Source organism: Hypanus sabinus, chromosome 7 (assembly GCF_030144855.1).
Source record: "Hypanus sabinus isolate sHypSab1 chromosome 7, sHypSab1.hap1, whole genome shotgun sequence".
Lineage (NCBI taxonomy): Eukaryota > Metazoa > Chordata > Chondrichthyes > Myliobatiformes > Dasyatidae > Hypanus > Hypanus sabinus.
Genome location: NC_082712.1, coordinates 163,902,412 through 163,925,302, shown reverse-complemented (window position 1 = coordinate 163,925,302; position 22,891 = coordinate 163,902,412). Strand labels below are relative to the sequence as shown.

At 40.0% G+C, this 22,891-nt stretch overlaps 1 protein-coding gene and 1 non-coding gene across 3 annotated transcripts in view; both read left to right on the top strand.

Annotated features, from left to right (window-relative positions):
* Nucleotides 1-22,891, top strand: part of nav2a (neuron navigator 2a) — a 498,795-nt gene that overhangs the window by 363,905 nt on the left and 111,999 nt on the right. For both annotated transcript variants that reach the window (XM_059976038.1, XM_059976039.1), the window contains 3 exons: nt 10,136-10,274; nt 13,555-13,840; nt 17,344-18,037. In XM_059976038.1, the coding sequence (XP_059832021.1) occupies nt 10,136-10,274; nt 13,555-13,840; nt 17,344-18,037 (1,119 nt within the window). The remainder of the gene's footprint in view (nt 1-10,135; nt 10,275-13,554; nt 13,841-17,343; nt 18,038-22,891) is intronic.
* Nucleotides 2,269-2,375, top strand: LOC132397582 (U6 spliceosomal RNA). The gene has a single exon (XR_009513398.1). It is a non-coding gene; the product is annotated as a U6 spliceosomal RNA (small nuclear RNA).

Below are 22,891 nucleotides of genomic sequence, written 5' to 3'. Positions count from 1 at the left end.
TACTTAGACTATATAATATTACCACAGACATTAAAATTCTCTGTCTGTGCAATGTGTTGCTAATCCTATTTTAACAGTCCCATTGTTTTTCTCTTTATTCTCATCACCCTGCCTACTTTCTCTGCTGTATGGACTAACGTGCTGCTTTCATTTGCCCTGAACCTGAAACATAACTCTTTTTCCAGAGCTGCTGCCTAACCTGTTGAGTGTTTCCAGCATTTTCTGTTTTGATTTCCAAAGTTTAGTTTAATTTCCATTTGTGTTCTTATACTGTATGTCAGGTGTTGAACTTCAATAACACACCTGTCAAGCACCATGAGCAATTTCCTGCATTAAAATTGCCATGTCAGTGTAACTTCCTGGAAAATACCTTTCAAGTCTGGAGAATCCATCACCTGCAATTGATGAAACGTATCCAAACAGCACGTGCCCATGTTGCTGAAATGGGTTATTCAATTTGGCATGAAAAACCAGTGAGAAATAATGCACAGTGATTACAATCTTAAATCTACAATGCCAGCAGAAAAATTATGTCCATAAAAACGCAACACACCCTTTAAGTTTTCTGGCCACTGCCTTCGTCAAAGGTTCAGCTGAGTCAACAGTGCAAAGGCCAAAGGCTCTGCCCACCTGGAGTGAAATGGAGTTTTACCTTGTATCCTTGTTGAATATGTCCAACCTTTCACTTTGCCTCCAGTGACTGATGTATCCATATTGGAGGCATTGCTGTGCTCCTGTTTATAAATAATTCAAAAGTACCTTTCACCACCCCAGTGTCTGCCAAATTGTTTTCCAGTCGATTAAGTAAGAAAACAACTGTCACATGTATCTGGTAAGATCTGACAAATATAGTGAAATGGGAAAAGATTTTTTTGTGTTTGTTGATGGATAATTATTGGCCAGGATAACAAAAGAACTCCTCTATGTTTAGAATAATATGTTAGGAGCACTTAAGTATACTCAGGGGTGCAGAGGCATTTTGAGTTTAATAGCACTACCTTCAATGGTGCGTCTGTTCCACATTCTGCACTGACTGTGCTTCTGGACTGAACCCACAGCATCCTGGCCAACCACAAGAATGCCGCAACTCAACTCCAGTGGAGAAGACAGTGTGCTGAGATTCCTTTATGTTGTAGACTAAATTTCAATGCTTTTCTGGTACTACAGCAAATTGGAGTTCCAACCTATGATTGCAAGCATGCTGTACTCAACTTGATAAAGTTGGTTCCATTCATATAATCAGAACTGAATTTTCCTCTATTGCCATGTTCATACCTCCCTGAAAATGGCTACACAAGCCAATAAGGGGGTAAAGAAGGGGCGTGGCATGCTCATATTTATTTGTCGAGGCATTGAGTTTAAAGGTCAGGAAGTTATATTGCTGCTTTGTTAGACTCTACTTGGGCTGCATCTGGAACACTGCATTCGATTCTGGTCATCCTGCTGTAGTAAAGATCTGGAGGCTTTGGAGAGAGTGGAGAAGATGTATGCTACATGAAGGATGCTACATGGATTAGTCTAATTATTGGTCACAACACCATGGGTCCAATGGCCACTCCAAGTACTGTTTTACCTTCTATGAATTTCAGAAACAATGCATCTTATTCTGTCCCATCTTCTTACTGGCCATTTTGTTGCTGGCATTTAGGACAGCAAAGAATGTCCTCCATCTCTGGTGGCGTTCAGGGCTTTCTTCATCATGTCAGTAGCTTCCTCTCGGTTTTCACTATTGTCAGTCATGCAAGATCCATGTCGAGACTCTCAAATACCGTCGCATTCAGATGTAGAAGGATTCTTCATGCTGTTTCTGTGAAAATGTTGTTTTACCAGTCAGGGTTGTTAGCCTTGAGTTAAACTCCCAAACCTGGAGGACTAGTGGACCTCTCTTCCTCTACCCTTTGACCTGTTTGGTATGGATAGCCCTACCAAGGCATAAAGCCCTGACTCCGTCCACGTAGCTTTCCAGGTCATTGAGGTTGCAAGCCTCCAAACTTCGACAAGGTTGCAGTCCTCTTGCAGGTCTCTCTCATCTAATGTTTGTAAAATGTAAAACAAACCATCAGTGGAGTATTGCATGTAGAGATTGCACCACTTTAATTCAAATACCAAGAGATTTTAGTCATGTTAGCACTGTAATCAGTAATAGGTCAGTCTTGGAAACTTTGGTTATTGTATTGTGTGTAAAGTTTACTTCCAAAGCACAGCCACATCTGCAAGAAAATCAATTTCTTTTCAGGATGGAATGTGAACCATAGAATATCTGCAAGTGTGCTTGCTTCGGCAGCACATATACTAAAATTGGAACGTTACAGAGAAGATTAGCATGGCCCCTGCGCAAGGATGACACGCAAATTCGTGAAGCGTTCCATATTTTAAAAAAAATATCTGCAAGTGAGGGGACTAATTAATATAATGTTAATATAAACACAAGGGATCCTGCAGAATCTCAATCCCCTTCCTTTCTAGTCCATAGATACGGCCTTACTTGCTGGGTTCCTCTAGCATTTTCTGAATGTTAATATAATAGTTTTACTTGTAAAATTAATTTGGGACAAAGTGCAAATTCATTTTAAATATGGTCTGAAATTCCAATTTCGTGGAATGATCTTTCCAGATACTAAAGGAGAGTGGATTGTTATTCCAACTGTGCTCCCATATGACCTTACGAAACACTTGGGGCCTCAGTTTGCACCGTTAACTGCAGGTGCAAAACACAGCACAAAATTCATTGCAGCTGACACTGATTTGAATCCTTGCTATAACTGAAGATTTCCTGTTTAAAAAATCATCCGCTGGAGACGTACCCACTGAGAAGCAGTGGATGTCTTTACTATACCATTTACCTGAAGGTCTTTTGTCCTTTGGAAACATGACGGACTTTTGCAGAGATTTTATAGGAGACATCCATATCCTCGCATTGCATTTGAAACATACACACAGTGGCCACTTGATTAGGAGTGGAACCTGGTGTGGTCTTCTGTCTCTATAGCCTCTATAGCCCATCCACTTCAAGCTTCGATATGTGTGTTCAGAGATACTCTTTTACACACCACTGTTGTAACGAGTATCTGTTTATGCTATTGTCACCTTCTTGTCAGCTTGAACCAATCTGGCGATTCTCCTATGACCTCTTTCATTATCAAGGTATTTTTGTCCACAGAACTACCACTCACTGGGTGTTTTTTTTTGTTGTTTTTCACACCATTCTGTGTAAACTCTAGAGAAATCTGTGCATGAAAATCCCAGGAGGTCAGCAGATTCTTAGATACTCAAACCACTCCGTCTGGTACCACCAATCATTTCACGGTCAAAGTCACTTGGATCACATTTCTTCCCCGTTCTAACGCTTAGTCGGAACTGAACCTCTTGATCGTGTCTGCATGCTCTTATGCATTGAGTTGCTGCCTCACGATTGGCTGATCAGATACTTGCACTAACCAGCTGGTGTACCTAATAAAGTGTCCACTGAGTGTTCCAGTTAGCTAGTGCCAACTGTATCCACAACTGTAATTGCAATTAAAGATTAAGGTTGAATTGGCTGGGTAAGTTGACTGGGAATTCAATGCAGTTATCAATGTTAATTGGAGCCTTCAGTAGGAATTAAATTAATGTGTTCCTCAATGTGAAAGGGTATTAGCCAATTCTTTTTGGTGTCCCAGAAGCATCATATTATTTGCCATATTGTAACAATTAACTAAGATCATCAGATTTCTGAGCGGACGGGGAACCAACCCATGAGCAATACCTCACTATTTTTGCTTTCTTTTTGCATTACTTGTTTAATTTATACTATATATAGGTAAATATATGTATATATAAAATAATTTCTTATTGTAATTTATAGTATTTTTAATGTATTACACTGTATTGCTGCTGCAAAACAACAAATTTCATGACATTTGTCAGTCATGTTAAACCTGATTCTGATTCGGAGATGACATTTCTGAACCCTTCTTTCTGTCTCCCTGCCCTTTCTTGGGTGATGAGTTCTGTCAAGGAAAATACAAAAAAATACTGTATGAGCAGGAATTAATCTGCAGTTCTTTCTAGTTCTGTGATTCTATCGGGTTTGAGCTGCAGCAGGATATTAGTAAAATGATTGGACCAGCAGACAGGATTCTAGACGATTGATTTCAAAACATGAGTTCAATTTCCATGGCAGCTGTGGAATATAAGTTCAAGCAGTTAAATATATCTGGAATTCATGCTAGTTTCAGAAATGGTGATCGTGAAGTTACCACTTTGTTGTAAGAGCCCTCTGATTCTCTGAGGTAAATCAGAAAAGGAGATCTGTCATCTCTCCTCATCTGGTGCGTGCGACTTGATACATACCAAGCGCTTGACTGTAAATTGTTAACACAGGAGGATTGGGGGCACAGACATTAAATGCTGCCATTGTGGGCAACAACTACACCCTAAGCAGGAACAGAACTGAAAAACTAAGTCCATGGCTGATCTGCTTCAATAAAGGAATCTGATTTCAACCCCTGGCCAACCGAGATGAGGAGGAATTTCCTTAGCCATAGGGTGGTGAATTTGTGGCATTCATTGCCACCAATGGCTGAGGAAGCCATGTCACTGGGTATGTTATGGGTACCATGGTAGTATTGGAGATAGCGCAGTCGCTTTACAGCCTCAGTGATCACCGATGGGGGTTCGATCTCTGCCGCTGTTTGTATATTTTCGCTGTGAACACTTGGGTTTCCTGTAGGTGCTATGGTTTCCTCAGATGGTGCAGAGACCTACAGTTAGTGTTCATGAGTCATGGGCATGCTACAAGTGTGGCAACATTTACAGGCATCTCCAGCGCAATCCTGATGGTTGTTGATGCCAACACATTACATTTCACTGTACGTTTCAATGTTTTGATGTACATGTGACAAATAAAGCTAATTTCTAAAGGGCGTTGATAAATTTATGATCAGTAGAGGCATCAAAGGTTACGGAGAGAAGGCAGGAGAACGGGCTTGAGAGGGAAAATAGGTCAGTCATGATCAACTGACGGAGCAGATCCAAGGAGCTGAATGGCCAAATTTTGCTCCTACGTCTTACTTTCTTACGTCTCTATTTCCCTTAGTTTCCTAATTTCCAAGAAAAAGAATTGTCGAGTTCTGTCTTTAGTCATTGTCCAAGCATCTCTATTGCTTAAGCTCTTTGGGAGAGAATTCCAAACTTCACTGCCCACTGTTTGAAGAATTTATTAGTTCACTGGAAAGGGTGTGACTGAGGGAGACAGCATTATTTATTTGTTGGGCAGTTCAGAAAGCTGTGGATCAAGAATCACACAGTGCTCAGCTGATGTCCTTTCCCAATGGATATTAGTAAAATTGATAGGATCTTAGAACTGTCAGGTTTAATGTTGAATTTTACTGGAAATAACTTTCTAATTTATCCGTCTTTAGAAACATAGAAAACCTACAGCACAATACAAGCCTTTCAGCCCACAAAGCTGTGCCGAACATGTCCTTACCTTAGAAATTACCTAGGGTTACCCATAGCCCTCTATTTTTCTGAGTTCCATTTACCTGTCCAGGAATCTCTTAAAAGACCCTATCATATCGGCCTCCACCACCATCACCGGCAGTCCATTAGACGCACTCATCATTCACTGTGTAAAAAAATCTTACCTCAATATCTCCTCTGTACCTACTTCCAAGCACCTTAAAATTGTGCCCTCTCGTGCTAGCCATTTCCACCCTGGGAAAAATCCTCTGAATATCCGCATGATTAATGCTGCTTTTATCTTATACACCTCTACCAGGTCACCTCTCACGCTCCGTCGCTCCGAGGAAAGAGGGCCGAGTTCGAGTTCACTCAACCTATTCTCATAAGGACTGCTCCCCAATCCAGGCAATATCCTTGTAAATCTCCTCTGCACCCTTTCTATGGTTTCCACATCCTTCCTATTGTGAGGCTGAGTACAGTACTCCGAGTCGGGTCTGACCAGGGTCCTCTTAAAGCTGAAACATTACCTCTTGGCTCCTAAACTCAATCCCATGATTAACTAAGGCCAATGCACCATATGCTTTCTTAATCACAGAGTCAACCTGCACAGCAGCCTCGAGTGTCCAAAGAACTCGGACCCCAAGATCCCTCAGATCCTCCACACTGCCAAGAGTCTATATATTTGACCTACCAAAATGAAGCACCTCACACTTATCTGGGTTGAACTCCATCTGCCAATTCTCAGCCCAGTTTTGCATCTTATCAATGTCCTGCTGCAACCTCTGACAGCCCTCCACACTATCCACAACACCTCCAACCTTTGTTGCATCAGAAAATTTACTAACTCATCCCTCCACTTCTTCATCCAGGTCATTTATAAAAATCATGAAGAGTTGGGGTCCCAGAATAGATCCCTGAGGCACACCACTGGTGACCGACCTCCATGCAGAATATGACTTGTCTACAGCCCCGCTTTGCCTTCTGTGGACTAGCCAGTTCTGGATCCACAAAGCAATTTCCCCTTAGATCCCATGCTTCCTTACTTTCTCAATAAGCCTCGCATGGGTACCTTGTCAAATGCCTTTTGAAATCCATATACACTACATCTACTACTCTTCCTTCATCAATGTGTTTAGTCACATCCTCAAAAAATTCAGTCAGGCTTGTAAGGCATTACCTGCCTTTCACAAAGCCATGCTGACTATTCCTAATCACATTATGCCTCCCAAAATGTTCATAAATCATGTCTCTCAGGATCTTCTCCATCAACTTAACAACCACTGAAGTAAGAGTCACTGGTCTATAATTTCCTGGGCTGTCTCTACTCCTTTTCTTGAATAATGGAACAACATCTGCAACCCTCCAATCCTTCGGAACCTCTCCTGTCCCCATTGATGATGCAAGGATCATCACCAGAGGCTCAGCAATCTCCTCCCTCGCCTCCCACAGTAGCCTGGGGTACATCTCGTCCTGTCCCGGTGACGTATCCAACTTGATGCTTTCCAAAAGCTCCAGCACATCCTCTTTCTTAATATCTACATGCTCAAGCTTTTCAGTCCGCTGTAAGTCATCCCTACAATCACCAAGATCCTTTTCCATAGTGAATACTGAAGCAAAGTACTCATTAAGTACCTCTGCTATCTCCTCCGGTTCCATACACATTTTTCCACTGTCGCACTTTATTGGTCCTATTCTTAGTGTCTTATCCTCTTGCTCTTCACATATTTGTAGAATTCCTTGGGGTTTTCCTTAATCCTGTCAGCCAAGACCTTCTCATAGCCCCATCTGGCTCTCCTAATTTCTTTCTTGAGCTGCTTCTTGCTAACCTTATAATCTTCTAGCTCGCTATCATTACCTAGCTTTTCGAACCTTTTGTAAGCTCTTCTTTTCTTCTTGACTAGATTTACAGCAGCCTTTGTACACCACAGTTCCTGTACCTTACCACCTTTCGCTCTCTCATTGGAACGTACCTATGCAGAACTCCATGCAAATATCCCCTGAACATTTGCCACATTTCTTCCATACATATCCCTGAGAACATCTGTTCCCAATTTATGCTTCCAAATTCCTGCCTGATAACCTCATATTTCCCCTTATTCCAATTAAACGCTTTGCTAACTTGTCTCTTCCTATCCCTCTCCAATGCTATGGTAAAGGAGCTAGAATTGTGATCACTATCTCCAAAATGCTCTCCCACTGAGAGATCTGACACCTGACCAGGTTAAGTTCCCAGTACCAGATCAAGTCTCTCCTCTCCCCTTGTAGGCTTATCTACATATTGTGTCAAGAAACCTTCTTGAACACACCTACCAATCTCCACCCCATCTCTGCCCTAAGTAACCCACCACACATCCTGAGACCATGACCACAACATTATTGACTCTCCAGCTATAAGATTGTAAAGCATAGTAGCAGAATTAGGCTATTTAGCCCATCTAGTCTGCTCCATTATTCAATCCTGGCTGATTTATTTTCTCTCTCAATGCCATTCTCTTGCCTCCTCCCTCTATCCTTTGATGCCCTTATTAATCAAAAATCTATCATCCTCCACTTTAAGTATACCCAATGATTTATCCTTGATGCCCATCCGTGGCAATAAATTCCACAGATTCACCACCCTCTGGTTAAAGAAATTACTCATCTCTGTTCTAAATGCATGTCCTTCCTTTCTGATGTTGTGCCTTCTGGTTGTAGACTCCCGCATGTTTGGAGACATGCTCTCCACGTCTACTTTATCTGGGATCAAATGCTCCTCACACGTTAACCCTTTCAATACTGGGATCGTTCTTGTGAATCTCCTCTGGATTCTCTCCAATACCCGTACAGTCGGCCCTCCTTATCTGAGAATTCTGCATGCGAGTATTCAACCAACCGCGAATCGCGAAAACCTGGAAGTGTTCTTCCAGCGCTTGTTGTTCGAGCATGTGCGGACTTTTTTTTCTTGTCATTATTCCCTAAACGCTGCAGTATAACAACCATTCTGCATAGCATTTACATTGTATTAGGTATTAAAAGTAATCTAGAGATGATTTAAAGTATACAGGAGGATGTGTGTGGGTTGTCGTGGATCGGGATCGAAAAAAATCGGAAGTTCTCTTACTAAGTAAGTTGGAACAGGTACATCCAGTATTATTAGTGTTGGTTAGTCAAACGTTTGTCTTAGTGTATAGTATATATTTTACCTTTCTATGCATATAAAACACTTAAGAACGTATGTTTCAGTGCCGGGCTTGGGAACGGAAGTTCTTGGGACTCGGGACAGACCCCTCCCGAGCGTGCTCTCCACCATGCCAGGTTGACGTGGAGGATCAAAAACCTAAAACTCAATAGTTAAACCACTGCGTTGCTTAGTAATAATTGTAGCTTTCATCGGGGCAGATGCTTTCTCACTTTATCCTTGAAAATTGTTCCAATCTTTGACTGATGTAGCCTAACACTTTTCCAATGACTGATGGTGTTCCACCTCTTTCTAATGGCTTTATTATTTTCCACTTTATTCTCAATCATGATTATTTTCTTGAACAGAAACACTGCGGATTCAGATCCCTGCTGCTGGTTCCTGATGTCCACCGCTGTGAGACAGGTTAAATAAGGTCTGGGGTTCCGCTGGGTCCTAAGGTCCACCGCATTGAGACAGGTTGAATAAGGGACTTGAGCATCTGCGAATTTTGGTATACTGTCTGGTGCCTTCACAGAATATTCAGTTAATGCATGGAACAGTTTTCTTTTTGTCACAGGTTAGATCCTTCAGAGTGAAACATCTACAGGAATCAACATGTACATTATAAATTGAGAAAGATTTTTAACAAATGCTTTTCTATGTTTTAAATAATAATAGTCAGGTTTTAATGTAGGATAGTGAGATAGTGTTCATCTGCGACATGCAGGATTTCCTAGAGGACAATCCATTTCCATTCTAACATTCCCATCCATGATCTCCCCTACTGCCACGATGAAGCCACTCTCAGGTTGGAGGAGTAACACCTCATATTCCATTTAGATGGCCTTCAACCTGATGGCATGAACATCAACTTCTCTAACTACAGGTAATTTCAACCTTCTCCCTCTTCTCTCTTTTTCCATTCCCCATACTGGCTCCCCTCTTACCTCTTCTCTTCTCCTCACCTGCTCATCAGCCTCCTTCTGGTGCCCCTCCTCCTTTTCTTTCTCCTATTCTCAGATACCTTCTTCTCCAGCTCTTTATCTTTTCCACCTATCACCTGCCAGGGTTGTATTCCCACCCCCATCCCCCACCGCCCTACATCCCCTGATCTTATTCTGTCTTCTTACCCCCTCCTTTCCAGTCCTGATGAAGAGTCTCAGTCCAAAACTATGACTGTTTATTCCTCCCCATAAATGCCGCCTGACCTCCCAGTATCTTGTCTGTGTTACTCTAAAATTTGAGAGACAGAGCACAATACACTGCCAGTGCTGCATCCCACATTTATTGCAGTGATTGGGAATGGAGTTCAGGACAAAATAATTTATGAAACTGATTCGCAGGACTTCCTTGCAGTCTCACTTGCTGCTAGTCCACAACAGCTTTTCATTTCTGGGATACCTGCAATTGAATGCAAACTTGAAAGAAGGAGACGGAAGACATGGGCTTGGAAATATTCGGTTTGGCCTGGTTACTGAGATCACTGTTCTTTTATTCTTTGCTTATTCTGTGTTTGGTTTTCCCTTTCAGCTGGGATGACAGCAGCTCTGTCAGCAGTGGAATCAGCGACACAATAGACAACCTCAGCACTGACGATATCAACACAAGTTCCTCCATCAGTTCGTATGCCAACACCCCGGCCACGTCCCGGAAAAACCCCAGTAGCCAGGTAAAATGTCATTCAATCATAGCAAACCATCCAGATTCATTGCTGCAAACCCCAGCGTTTACGTCTGCTCTCCTTTCCAGAGGTAAAGAGAAGTAGGACACCACTCCACAAAACCTCAGTTTTGATGACTACTTTCTGGCCTCTTCTGATGTGCACTTTCATAAGTCGTTGATTTGTTTTTCTTTACGCATGACAGAATTTATTGCCTCAAATTACTTGAAAGATCCTTCCATTTGCCACATCTTAGCACAGCAGCTAGCATAACGCTATTACAGCACCAGCAAAACAGGTTCAATTCTTCTGCTCTCTGTAAGGAGTTATCTCCATGACCAGTTGAGTTTCCTCCGGGAGCTCCAATTTCCTCCCACAGTGCACAGATATACAGTTTAGTAGGTCACATGCGTGTAATAGTTCTGCAGGGACTCTTTAGGCTGGGAGGGCCTGTTACCATGCTGTGCTGAAAATAAATACATCTTATTCTTTGACAACTAACTCAGCAAGGTGATCTGCTTCTTGGCCAATATGTCTTTCTTGAATGACAGCCCAAAAGTTAAAAAAAAATATCCATTGAAAGTAAGTACTCCACTGTTGGTGATTGGAAATATTTATCATTAAATTCTGATGGGGATAAATGCCAGCTGTTCAATGGTAGCAGAAGGATCTGTGGTCTGGTTCCTGTCTGCTGCACACATGGCATTATTTCTTTCTTGGCCCTCTTTCATTCCCTCATCCCTTTCAAGCACTGCTGTCCAAAATAAGCATCACCGTGACCAATCGATGCCTTCCATTGCAACTAATTATGCCTCTGCACTGGGTCTCAATTCTGAGCTATTTAAAATGACCAACATTAATAATTACCTGCGATTCATTTTCTTGCAGTCATTTACAGGAAAAATAAAGAATGCTGAAGGATTTATGTAAAATTATACATAACAAGGACTTACAACAAACCAATGTGAAAAATAATTCAATCTGAGCAAATAAAAGAAATAACATTGTGATCATAAGTTTTAAAGAATCCTTGAAAGTGAATCTGTTGGTCATAGAATTTCAGTGTTAGAATTTTCCTGTTACAGTTATATATAGGGTGCATTCTGCAAAATTATGCTCTTTCATAATGATGATTTTGAAAATATTTTTACTTCTGCAATGTCAAAGTTTCATTCCATGTTTGTTTTGTAAGATCAAGTGCATACTTACATGTTCTCTCCTTAAAGAAGTCAGTAATGAACAAATGATAGTATTCAGAGTAATGGTTGCTACAAATACTAGCACCCTGTTTGGCACATAAAGAAAGGATTTTGGAAAGGATTAGTGGTTATATAACATTGCTCTAACCAGCAATGAAAGAATTAATTGATGCAAATCAACTATAACCCAATTTCTAACCAGTAAACTCGGGCCTTTTATCTATGATGGATTAAAAGTGCCACCATGGTTTGAAAATCGGTTTGTGGAAAGCAGCCAGCTTCAATCGTTTTAACTTCTAACATATTGCACATCTGAGTTCTCACAGTATTTGTTATTAATCCACACTAAGTAATTGTAGTATTTTACTTTGAGGAACCCGTGGACTGTCAACGTACTGGGTTTACACAGTGGACATTTATAATGTTACACTCTGCCATTTTATTTGTCTTGGCTTGTAGGAACCAGGTGCAACACTACCCATATTATTGTTCACCTGGAAACTACTTTTTAAAATGATTATTTTGAACAATAGGAGTTTTTAACTGGGGTCATACAGGGTCAGTAATGTCCTGCAAATTATTTCTAAAGAATACTACATGGATATACATTCAGTGGGCACTTTATTACATACAGGAGTGTACTTAATGCAGTGGCTACAGGAATGAAACCCAGTGTGACCTTCTGCTGCTTGAGTGCATCCACATCAAAGTTTGAATTTTTTTGCATTCAGAGATGCCCTTCAGCAATCTACTGTTGTAACATGTGGTTGTTTGAGTTACTGTTGCCTTCCTGTCAGCTTGAACCAGTCTGGTCAAATTCAGCTATCGTCTCTCATTAACGAGGTGTTTTTGTCCACAGAACTGCTGCTTGCGGGATGGTCTTTGTTTCTCACGCCACTCTTTGTAAACTCTAGAGACTGGTGTTCGTAAACATCCCAGGAGATCAGCAGTGCCTGAGATACTCAAACCACCCTGTCTGGCACCAACAATTGTTCTATGGACAACGTCACTTAGATCACATTTCTCCCCCATTATGATGTTTGGTCTGAACAACTGAACCTTTTGATCATGACTGCATGCTTTTATGTATTGAGTTGCTGCCACATGATAGGCTGTTTATATAGTTGCATTAACGAGCAGGTGTACCTAATAAAGTGGCCACTGAATAGAGTGTGGCACAGTACAAAAACAGGCCTTTCGGCTCTCTCATAGTCAAATATCCCATTTGAACTTTGTTGTTGTATACACCAAATATTGCAGAATTGAAAGATGTAACCCTGACATGTTTAGCAGTTTGCTGGCTGAGGGGTTTATTTGCATCAAGAAATTCAGCTGTTCCCTTTGGCAAAGTAACTGCCTTTTGAAAGTCTTGTCTCTTGTCCAGAGAACTGAGCACTCAAACCAAATTGGCAGATTATGCTATGGAAGAAGTCTTAATGTATTTCAAGCGAGTAGGAGGCTTTTATTTTAGTACTTTCCAGAGAATGAGCCACTTGAGTCATTCTGTGGCCCTGATTTAATATATTTAACTATGGCAAGTTATAACTTACTCTCTGTGAAATACTTTGGTAACTGACAGAGGTTTTTCTGAAGAATATAGAACCACACACAAAGTACATTTCACATTTCCTCATTCTGCATACTGTTGATCTCACAGCCTCAAAAAGGCAGCATCAATCATTAAGGACCCCCATCACCCAGGACATGCCCTCTTTTCAATGCTACCTTCAGGAAGGGGACACAGGAGCCTGAAGGCACACATTTAACGATTCAGAAACAGCTCCTTTCCCTCTGCCATCCCATTTCTGAATGGAAATTGAACCCATGAACGAGTTCTTAAAAATTTTTATTTTTGCACTATTTAATATGTGGATATATGCTTACTGTAGTTCACATTTTTCTCTATTATCATTATGTAGTGTTTTGTACTGTTGTAAAAAAAAAAGAAAAGAAGTATCACAACATATGCTGGTGATGTTAAACCTGACCCTGATTCAGATATATCATTTAAATGTGTAAGTTATCTAGGAGATAAAAAGCATCCCATGTAAAAGATGGAAGTAATTGGGTTTCTGTTTTTTTTAATCCAGCTACAGACAGATGCAGAGAAGCATTCAGACAGAAACTCCACTTGGTCTGGTGAAGAGCTAAAACGATCGGACGGCGGATCAGACAGTGGAATAAAGATGGACTCCAGCACGAAGTGGAGGCGTAACCCATCGGATGTTTCCGATGAGTCAGAGAAAAGCTGCTCAAATAAAAAGACGACGGTAATTTCCCAGACAGGATCGTGGCGTCGAGGGATGACTGCTCAAGTTGGAATCACCACGCCAAGGGCTAAGACGTCTGCAAACACACTAAAAGGGCATGGTGCAGGTAAGGCTGGTTGCTGTCTGATTTTCAATACTCTTTGTCCATAATGAGGAAGCCCCCAAAATTTATGTGTCGAATGTTGGTTGCAGCAAAGGAGAAGATGGTACACAGTATTTTGTTGTAATTCTGGTGGATGTTTTATTCTGACCTTCATGAGAAACTCTTTTGAGCCAGGAATACTCCTTGCTCAGCAGTGTATTATCTGAATGGCAGGTTATAAGTTTTCAGCGATAATTGGTGTTGAATGGACTTGTAGCGTCAATCACAAAACTTCCTTTAGATTCAGGAATTACATGACAGTCTGTCCGTAAGGAGTTTGTACATTCTCCCCGTGACCTTGTGAGTTCCCTCCAGGTGCTCTGGTTTCCTCCCATATTCCAAAGATATACGGTGAGGGTTAGTTAGTGTTGGGCGTTTTTGGACGAGAAGCATGGCTACACTTATTAGATGAGTTGACAATTTGAGTTTTTCTGGGGGTTTCATGCAAGTGTTGACTTCGATTCTGGGCTGAGAAAGAGAAATGCTGGGAGAAGAGCTTAACAGTTACAAGTTGTACCACAGAGAATTTAAGCACATTCAATGATCTGTTGCTTTATTTAGCAGACTTTTGCTGAGACAGTTTACACATCTGCTTGAGGATCTGCCCCAAATTTCTGAAGATTTCAAACTCTGACGTTCTGCAGAAAGTGTATGCAAGGGTGAAAATGTCTAGCAATATATCTGATTTCTTGAATTGTGGTGTGATTGTTGAAAAAAATTCTGGACCCCATGCTAAAGTCAGCAGTTTTTCTACCAGCCTCAATCCTAGTCACCACCACTTGCAAAAGTTCATGTTTGGCAGACTGCTGATTAACTCGGAATCAAAGCGCAGATTCAGGCTCGTCCAACTGTGGTTAGATCCAACAGGTTGTATCCCGTATTATCTGTTCCTGATTCACATCTGTTTTTCCCAACAGCTCTGTGAAAGACTGGAGCAGATTCAAGTTTTCACCTTGTTAGACAAGCAGACCTGAGATATTAATGCCTAGAATTTCATCTCCAGCCAGTTGTGCTGAATGTACAGTATAGTGGAGGCAGCACATTGTACTCTGCTTCTGAAAGTTTCATTACCAAATTTCAGAATCACAATATATACTGTCCTTCCAGCATATCATTAATGCTACTGACTGCAGACTTTCGAGTTCTAAAATCTATTGTGTTTTAAAAATACAATTAGTTCTTTAGATGATAATTAATGATTATACTGTACAACTCTTTTATGTATTTAACCTCTGCAAACTTGACAAAAATTCATTGTAGATTTTACCTGCCAGAATCTTACTACGTCCATTGCTATTCGTTCTTAAGCTTAGACTTGCCCTCTTATCCCCGCTGTAGTACCTCATCTAAAGCATCTAAGGGACATTAACCATTGCTTTCTCCTGCCAATGTCTACTCTATTCATCAGTGCAGAGCCTAAATTAAGTTCATACTTAAAATTAAGAGTTTAGTTTAAAAAAATGTATTAAGCATTGTATCAGCGGTAACTCACTGTAGTATTGTGTTACTGTGAATGACCACAAAAATATGAATCTCAGGATAGTGTATAGTGACATATACATACATACTTCGATAATAAATTTACTTGGAACTTTGAATTTGCGCAGAGATTCTTGGAAAATGGCAAATCATACTTGTAGTGACAGAAGATAATTAAAATTTTAATTTATTTTTTATTTTATTTATTCAGTAATAAATTTAAAGATAACTTTATTTCAGAGTGAAAGTTCATGTAAAGCAATTTGATGCTTTACTTTCCTTGTTTTTTGACTAATTAGTAATGAAAGAAGCAAATATTACCAAGCAGTCCCTAAAGGCAATGGGTTAATTAACTCATAAATGGGTTACTATGAGAATTCAATAAAGATGGTGGCATAAATTTAATAGCATAACTTCATGTGGCCATTCAGGATTTTTTTTTAAATCTTTTGTATTTTTTGGATTGGGGGCATTTCTGCAAAACCTGATGTCTTGCTTCTTGCTTGTTGTTCTTGAAAAGATCCTGATGAAGTATTGTCTTGATTTGCCATTGAAGCTAATCCTGCATGTCTGATTCCATGACAAGGAATGTATGCAAATATACACTTAAATGCCACTATATTAGGTACCTCTTATATCTAATAAAGTGGCCACTAAGTGAATGTTCGTAGTCTTCTGCTGCTGTAGTCTATCAACTTCAAGATTTGATGTATGGTACATTCAGAGATGCTCTTCTACACACCGCTGTTGGTGGTTATTTGAGTTACTGATACCTTCCTCTCATCTTGAACCAGTCTGGCCATTCTCCTCTAACCTCTCTCATTAATAAAGCATTTTTGCCAATAGAACTGCTGCTCACTGGATGTCTTTCGTTTATTGCACCATTCTCTGTAAACTCAGAGACCGTTGTGTGAAAATCCCAAGAGAAGAGCAGTTTCCGAGATACTCAAGCCACCCCATCTGGCACCAACAATCATTCCACGGTCAAAGTTACATTTCTTCCCCATTCTGATGTTTAGCCTGGACAACTGAATCTCTTGACCATGTCTACGTGCTTTTATGCTTTGAGTTGCTGTCACATGATTGGCTGATTAAACATTTGCATTAACAAGCAGGTGTACCTCAATAAAGCGGCCACTGAGTGTACTTCCATAGCAGGGTGGTATGTGTCACGGAGTGAAAACTTGTTGCTGGTAGTGGTCCCATATGAGGATTGCCTTTGCTCTTTGAGCTGCTTGAATCTGAGAGTACAGGAGACACTGTCAACGATTCAAGATTGTTTATTGTCATTCTTCAATACACAAGTGTAAAGAACAATATGATTGTTACTCCAGATCCAATGCAGCATAAAAATATAATAAGCATAAAGACCATAATAAAAATAAATAATAAATAGAAAAGCATTCCTATACACATAATGTACAAGTAACTGTTATATACAGTACTAGACTGATTGTACATACATGAAGTGACATTCAGTGATGTGTATGTGAAGGAAGTGGGTTAACGGGTGGATGTGTGAATCAGCTTGATGGCTTGGGGCAAGTGGCTGTTTTTTAGTGTAGTGGTCCTGGCACAGATGGTATAAGCAGTCACTCGAAAATATATAGTAATCACAAGGAAAAGTGAACAATGTAAACGTAAATGATACTCAGAAAGAAAAGAACATTGCATTATCTAGAGTAACTTGAAGAACTCAGCAGGTCAGGCAGCATCTATGGAAAGGAATAAAAGTTGGATATTTTGGGCCGAGACCCTTCATTAGTTCTGAGGAAGGGTCTTAACTTGAAATATCCACAGTTTATTCCTCTCCATTGATACTGCCCGGCCCATTGAGTTCTTGCAGCATTTTGTGTGTGTTATTCTGGATTTCCAGCATCTGCAGAATCTCTTGATTTTGGATTTATCTGGAGATTTTTATTATACTTAATTGTGATGTTGCTGATGGATCATTGCACTAACGTTTTATGTGTAATTTCTTTTTACAGCAAAAACTGATGATGCTAAGGTGTCAGAAAAAGGGAGGTTGTCCCCTAAGTCTACAAATGTTCATGGCTCTCCTTCAGAAGTTGGCCGCAGTAGTGGAGACGAAGGGAAGAAACCTCCTTCCAATGCCTCACGTTCAACCGGAGGAACAAACACTTTTGGTTTCAAGAAGCATGGAGGCTCTTCAGGGGGCATCACCATGATAACAGCAAGTGGAGCCACTATTACCAGTGGCTCTGCAACCCTTGGCAAAATCCCTAAGTCATCAGGCCTTGTGGGTAGAACATCTGGTAGAAAAGCCAGTGTTGACGGCTCCCAGAACAATGAGGAGAATTACCTTATACTAAATTCACGCACTAACTTGCAGTACCGGAGCCTGCCTCGACCCAGCAAATCAAATAGCCGGGGGACTGGGAACCGATCTAGTACCAGCAGCATAGACTCTAACATCAGCAGTAAATCAGCAGGTCTTCCTGTTTCAAAACTGAAAGAGCCATCTAAGGTAGCCTCAGGCAACACAGTGCCTCCGTTACCTAACCAGACTGATAAAGAGAAAGGTGTATTGTCTGATACAGAGAGTGTGGCTTCATCAAACTCTGTCAAAGCAAATCCTTCACAAATTGCAACCAGCAGCTCTCAGACTGCTCGACAGCAAGGTTCGAAATACCCTGACATAGCGTCCCCCACCTTACGCAGGCAAGTAATATTTTATTATTAGCACTTGTGAATGTAAGCTATGACTTTCAGCTGTTTTCATTTTGTTATTGACTGTGTTTTGTTTGTCAGGTGCTGGTAGTCTTTTAATTAGGCTGTCCAGCAGTTCATGGGAAAATGTTTATGAGTTCCACCTCAGTGAGGTTTGTGCTGAGTTGGCACAGCTGAACTCAGAGGCAAGGTGCCCTGCAGGTATCCAATACAGTCTAATCATGGGCCATACATACAACGGTAATACAAACGAAAAACAATTACCATTCTTGTTAAGGTGACATAATTAAACTACAATTTAAAAACTCAGTTTTATAGCAAAAATGAACTCATTCTGTAAACTTCTGCTTACTATTTCAATACAAATAGTGAATAATTTTCTAAGAAGAATGAGTACTTTACATTAACAGGTCAGTTTTAAGGATGATGTCTCAATTTAGTATTTGGGTATATTCAAAAAGGCACTTTTTGAAACATATCCTTCATAGCAAACATTTCACTCTATGTTTCGATGTACATGTGACAACTAAAGCGAATCTAAATTTAATCTAATCTGCTCTACAATTTGACACAAGGTTAAATGTTGTTGGAAAACATTCCAATGACATGTTTTAGTATTTCAAAATGCTTCATAAATTCAAGCTGCATTTGATGGTACATTTTTTAATTTTAAATTTCAAAAGTAACATTGACAACCCAGGATTTGGATATTACTCAAAAAGGCAAATAATTTATTCCTCATTGAACATGATACAGTCCTTAAAATAGGAAGATTGTCTCATACCTGTCTGGGACTGCATTTGTTGTGTTTAGAGAGAAAATGATATATACGATTTGCCAAAATTCCAATCATGTACACATAAGTTTAATGACTGTCAATAATGGCATATTGGATAGAAAAATGGGAGGGCTATGTGGGAGGGCGGGAGGATTACAAAGACGTTGGCAAAGCTGAACAAATTTAGTTATGTGCCAAAATTAGCTCAACTGAATAGTTCCTTTTAGAACAGAGGAGGAGGTGTGAGATTTAAATAAAATATATAAAATGACGAGACGACGAAGGAGATGATTATAGATTTAAGAAGCAGTCAGACCGCTCACACCCCCTCTACATCAGCAGCACAGCTGTGGAAACTGCAAGCAGTTTCAAACTCCTGGGAGTACACATCACACACAACCTCTCACGGTCACAGAACACATCCTACACATGCAGGAAAGCTCACCAACACCTCTACTTTCTGAGGAGACTGGACCTGGTACATCAGTACTCACATCATTCTACAGATGCATAGTAGAGAGCATCCTGACGAGCTGCATCACGGCTTCGTATGGAAACGGCACTTCAGTGGACAGGAAGGCTCTAAAACAGAGAGTCAAAACTACACCACCGGCACCAGCCTACTCAACATCAGGGACATATATACAGAAAGGTGTCAGAAAAGGGCTAATGACATCACGCGGGATCCCACACATCCTGCTCACTGACTGTTTGTCCCACCCCCATCAGGGATGAGGCTATGTAACATCCAAGCAAGCACCACCAGACTCAAAAACAGTTACTTTCCCCAAATGGTTACTTTCCCTCTACCCACTAACTCCACCACTATGTTATTATTTCCCATCTGTCACCTTACTTACACCCCGGTTTCACTTTATGGACATACAATCAATCTATGTCTTATGTATTTATATTTATTGTTTTTTTTTAGAATTATTGTGTTCTTTTCTTTGGTGTTTTTTTTCATGCTGCATCAGATCCGGAGTAACAATAATTTCTTGTTCTGCTTGCTCTTATATACGGGAAATGAACTTAAACAATCTTGAATAGGGAGTGGGATGGGGGGGAAGTCCATTTTTCTTAGCAGAGAAGTCAATAACTCAGCAGAGTTCTGTGTTTTTTTAGAATTTTGTTCTTCAGCTTATTGTGTTTTTTTAATATACTGCATCAGATCCAGAGAAAGAGTCATTTCATTCTCCACTACACCTGTGTACTGAAGAATATCAATCCTGAATCTTGAATAAGACGGGAACTCGGTGGCCACTTTATCACATCTAGGAGTGGAATACGGTGCGGTCTTCTGCTGCTGCAGCCCATCCACTTCAAGTTTCGAAGTGTTGTGCATTCAGAGATGTTCTTGTGCACACCTTTGTTATAACGTGTTGTTATTTGCGTTACTGTCACCTTCCTGTCAGCTTGAACCAGTCTGCTCATTTTCCTCCGACCTCTCTCAATAACAAGGCATTTTTGCCCACAGAACTACTGATCATTGGATTTTAGCTTTTGTTTCTTGCACCATTTTCCATAATCTAGAAACTGCTGCACGTGAAAATCCCAGGAGATCGGCAGTTTCTGAGATACTCAAACCACCCCATCTGGCACCAGTAATCATTCCATGGTCAAAGTCACTTAGTCACATTTCTTCCCCATTCTGATATTTGCTCTGAACAGCAACTGAACCCCTTGATCATGTCTGCATGCTTTAATGCATTGAGTTGCTGATTAGATATTTGTATTAATGAGCAGATGTACAAATGTACCTAATAAAGTAACTACTGAGTGTAGTTTCAATAGTGTTGTAAAATAGAATCAGAAAACTCTTTCAGTGAGGGCGACAAAATAGGCTCACTGATTGAAGGGACATTGTTGTAGAAATATTCATTCCACCTGAAAAAAAAACCTGGAAGAGTATTTGATGAGTAGCAAATTTAAGACTTGTGGACAAAGACCAAGGAAGTGAAACTTGTTGGAGGCTACAAAGACAAACCCTAGATAAAAATCTCTGAAAAAATATAGAAATGGTTGAGACAGTTGGAAGCAATTTGTCTTGTAATTATGTGGGAATTTATCACTATAGGTAGCTGTGGAGGCCAAGTCATGGGTATAATTAAAGCAGAAGCTGATAGGTTCTTGATTAGTACTGGTGTCAAAGGTTACGGGGAAAGGCAGGAGAATGGAACTGAGAGAATAATAAATTAGCTATGATGGAATGGCAGAGCAGACTTAATGGGCTGAATGTCCTAATTCTACTCTTATGTCTTATGGTCTTACATCACTGATACAACTCACATAAAGCAAGGGAATCACCATCAAGCTTTTCAACTATTTTCTGCGACCAGTCCCTGATAAATCCGATCATTGTTTACACACCTACTGCAATATCATATCATGTCTTTCTCATACACCTTCTTATGGGAATTTCTCTCAGGGGGAAGGCATTAATTTAAGAGGCTCAGTTTAGTCGACATCCAGGGGAGAGACAAGTTTCAGACACCATTGATGTTGTGTAATAAATAATGTTTTTTGTGAATGCTGTTTGTGAAGCCTCCTGTGTAACTGGAGCATAGTCTGACTGGGCATGCATTTGTTGGAAAATCATAGTTTATTGCCCTCTTTTAACCAATGCTTTACGGTTGCTGAAATCATTTCGCTTGTCAAAACTCTGTGAGAAGTTATTTGGTCAATATTAAACCATCTAAAATTCACTTCCATTGACTTCAAACAGGACTCAACATCATCCATTTAGTGTGCGTGACAAAGGCTGACTCCCCATTCCAACTCATTTAATGAACAATTAAGTATTACTTGAACTTATAAACTCAGAAGGGATATTGAGCTGACGATATGAGAAATTAACTGAAGTGTGCAAATCGAAAGAATTTTAAAAAAAAATCAGCCCCTGGGATTCATTAGTTGAACAATAATGCACAGTACAAAAACAGCTAACAAGCCAGTCAAAATCTTGATGGGAAAATACAGTGGAAGTGATTAAGAGGAGTAATTTGAAAGCTGATTAAAATAATTTGGTAAGTCAGCCTGATCCTAAATGTCACTATTATGAAAATTACCTTTAACGACTGCTCTGTTTTCTATATTGTCACATTTAATCACATGAAATATATGCGATTTACTTGTAATTTACTAGCTGCAGTGTCCACATGAAAGAAACAGAATTGCTTGTTAAATAGTGATGTTAATCACTATGTGTTTCTTTGAAATCTTGCACTTGTTTTGATGATATGTCAATCCACATGCATTTCTCAGAACTATCTGTCCATATCATGCAGTCTCATTTGCTTCCACTATGCTATCATTTAATCTTTCTTCCATTTACCATTTATTTTCACTTTCCACGATTTTCGCTTCATCATAGAATGTAATCCATTGCATCTGGAGTCCTGAAGAAGGGTCTTGGCTATTTTTTCATTTCCATAGGTACTGTCTGACCTGCTAAGTTCCTCCAGCATTGTGTGTGTTGCGCTGGATTTCCAGCATCTACAGACTTTCACATGTTTATGATAATTTCTCATGTTTTTAAAAAAAATTTCTCTCATTAGAAACTGACTTCTCTCCATCCATAATATTGAGAGTTTCTGTCCAATTTCTTAAATCATGTTGGTACATAGGGTTGTAAAGAGAGCTTTTGGCACATTGACCTTCATAAATCAAAGAACTGAGTACAGGTATTGGGTGTTATGTTGAAGTTGTATAAGATGATAGTGAGATCTAATTTGGAGTATTGTGTCCGTTCTGCTCACCTATCGACAAGGAAAATGTCAATAACATTAAAAGAGCACAGAAAAAGTTAACATGGATGTTACTAGGACTTGAGAACCTGAATTAAAGTTCAAAGTAACTTTTATTATCAGAGTACATATATTTCACCACATACAACCATTTTTCTGCAGGCATACTGTGTAAATCTATAGAATAGTGACTATAAGAGGATCAATGAAAGATCAAGCAGAGTGCAGAAGTGAACAAACTGCAAATGCAAAGATAAATAAATAGCAAGAACATTAAATAACTTGATTAAAAAATCCGTAAGTTTATATCGTTGGGTTTGT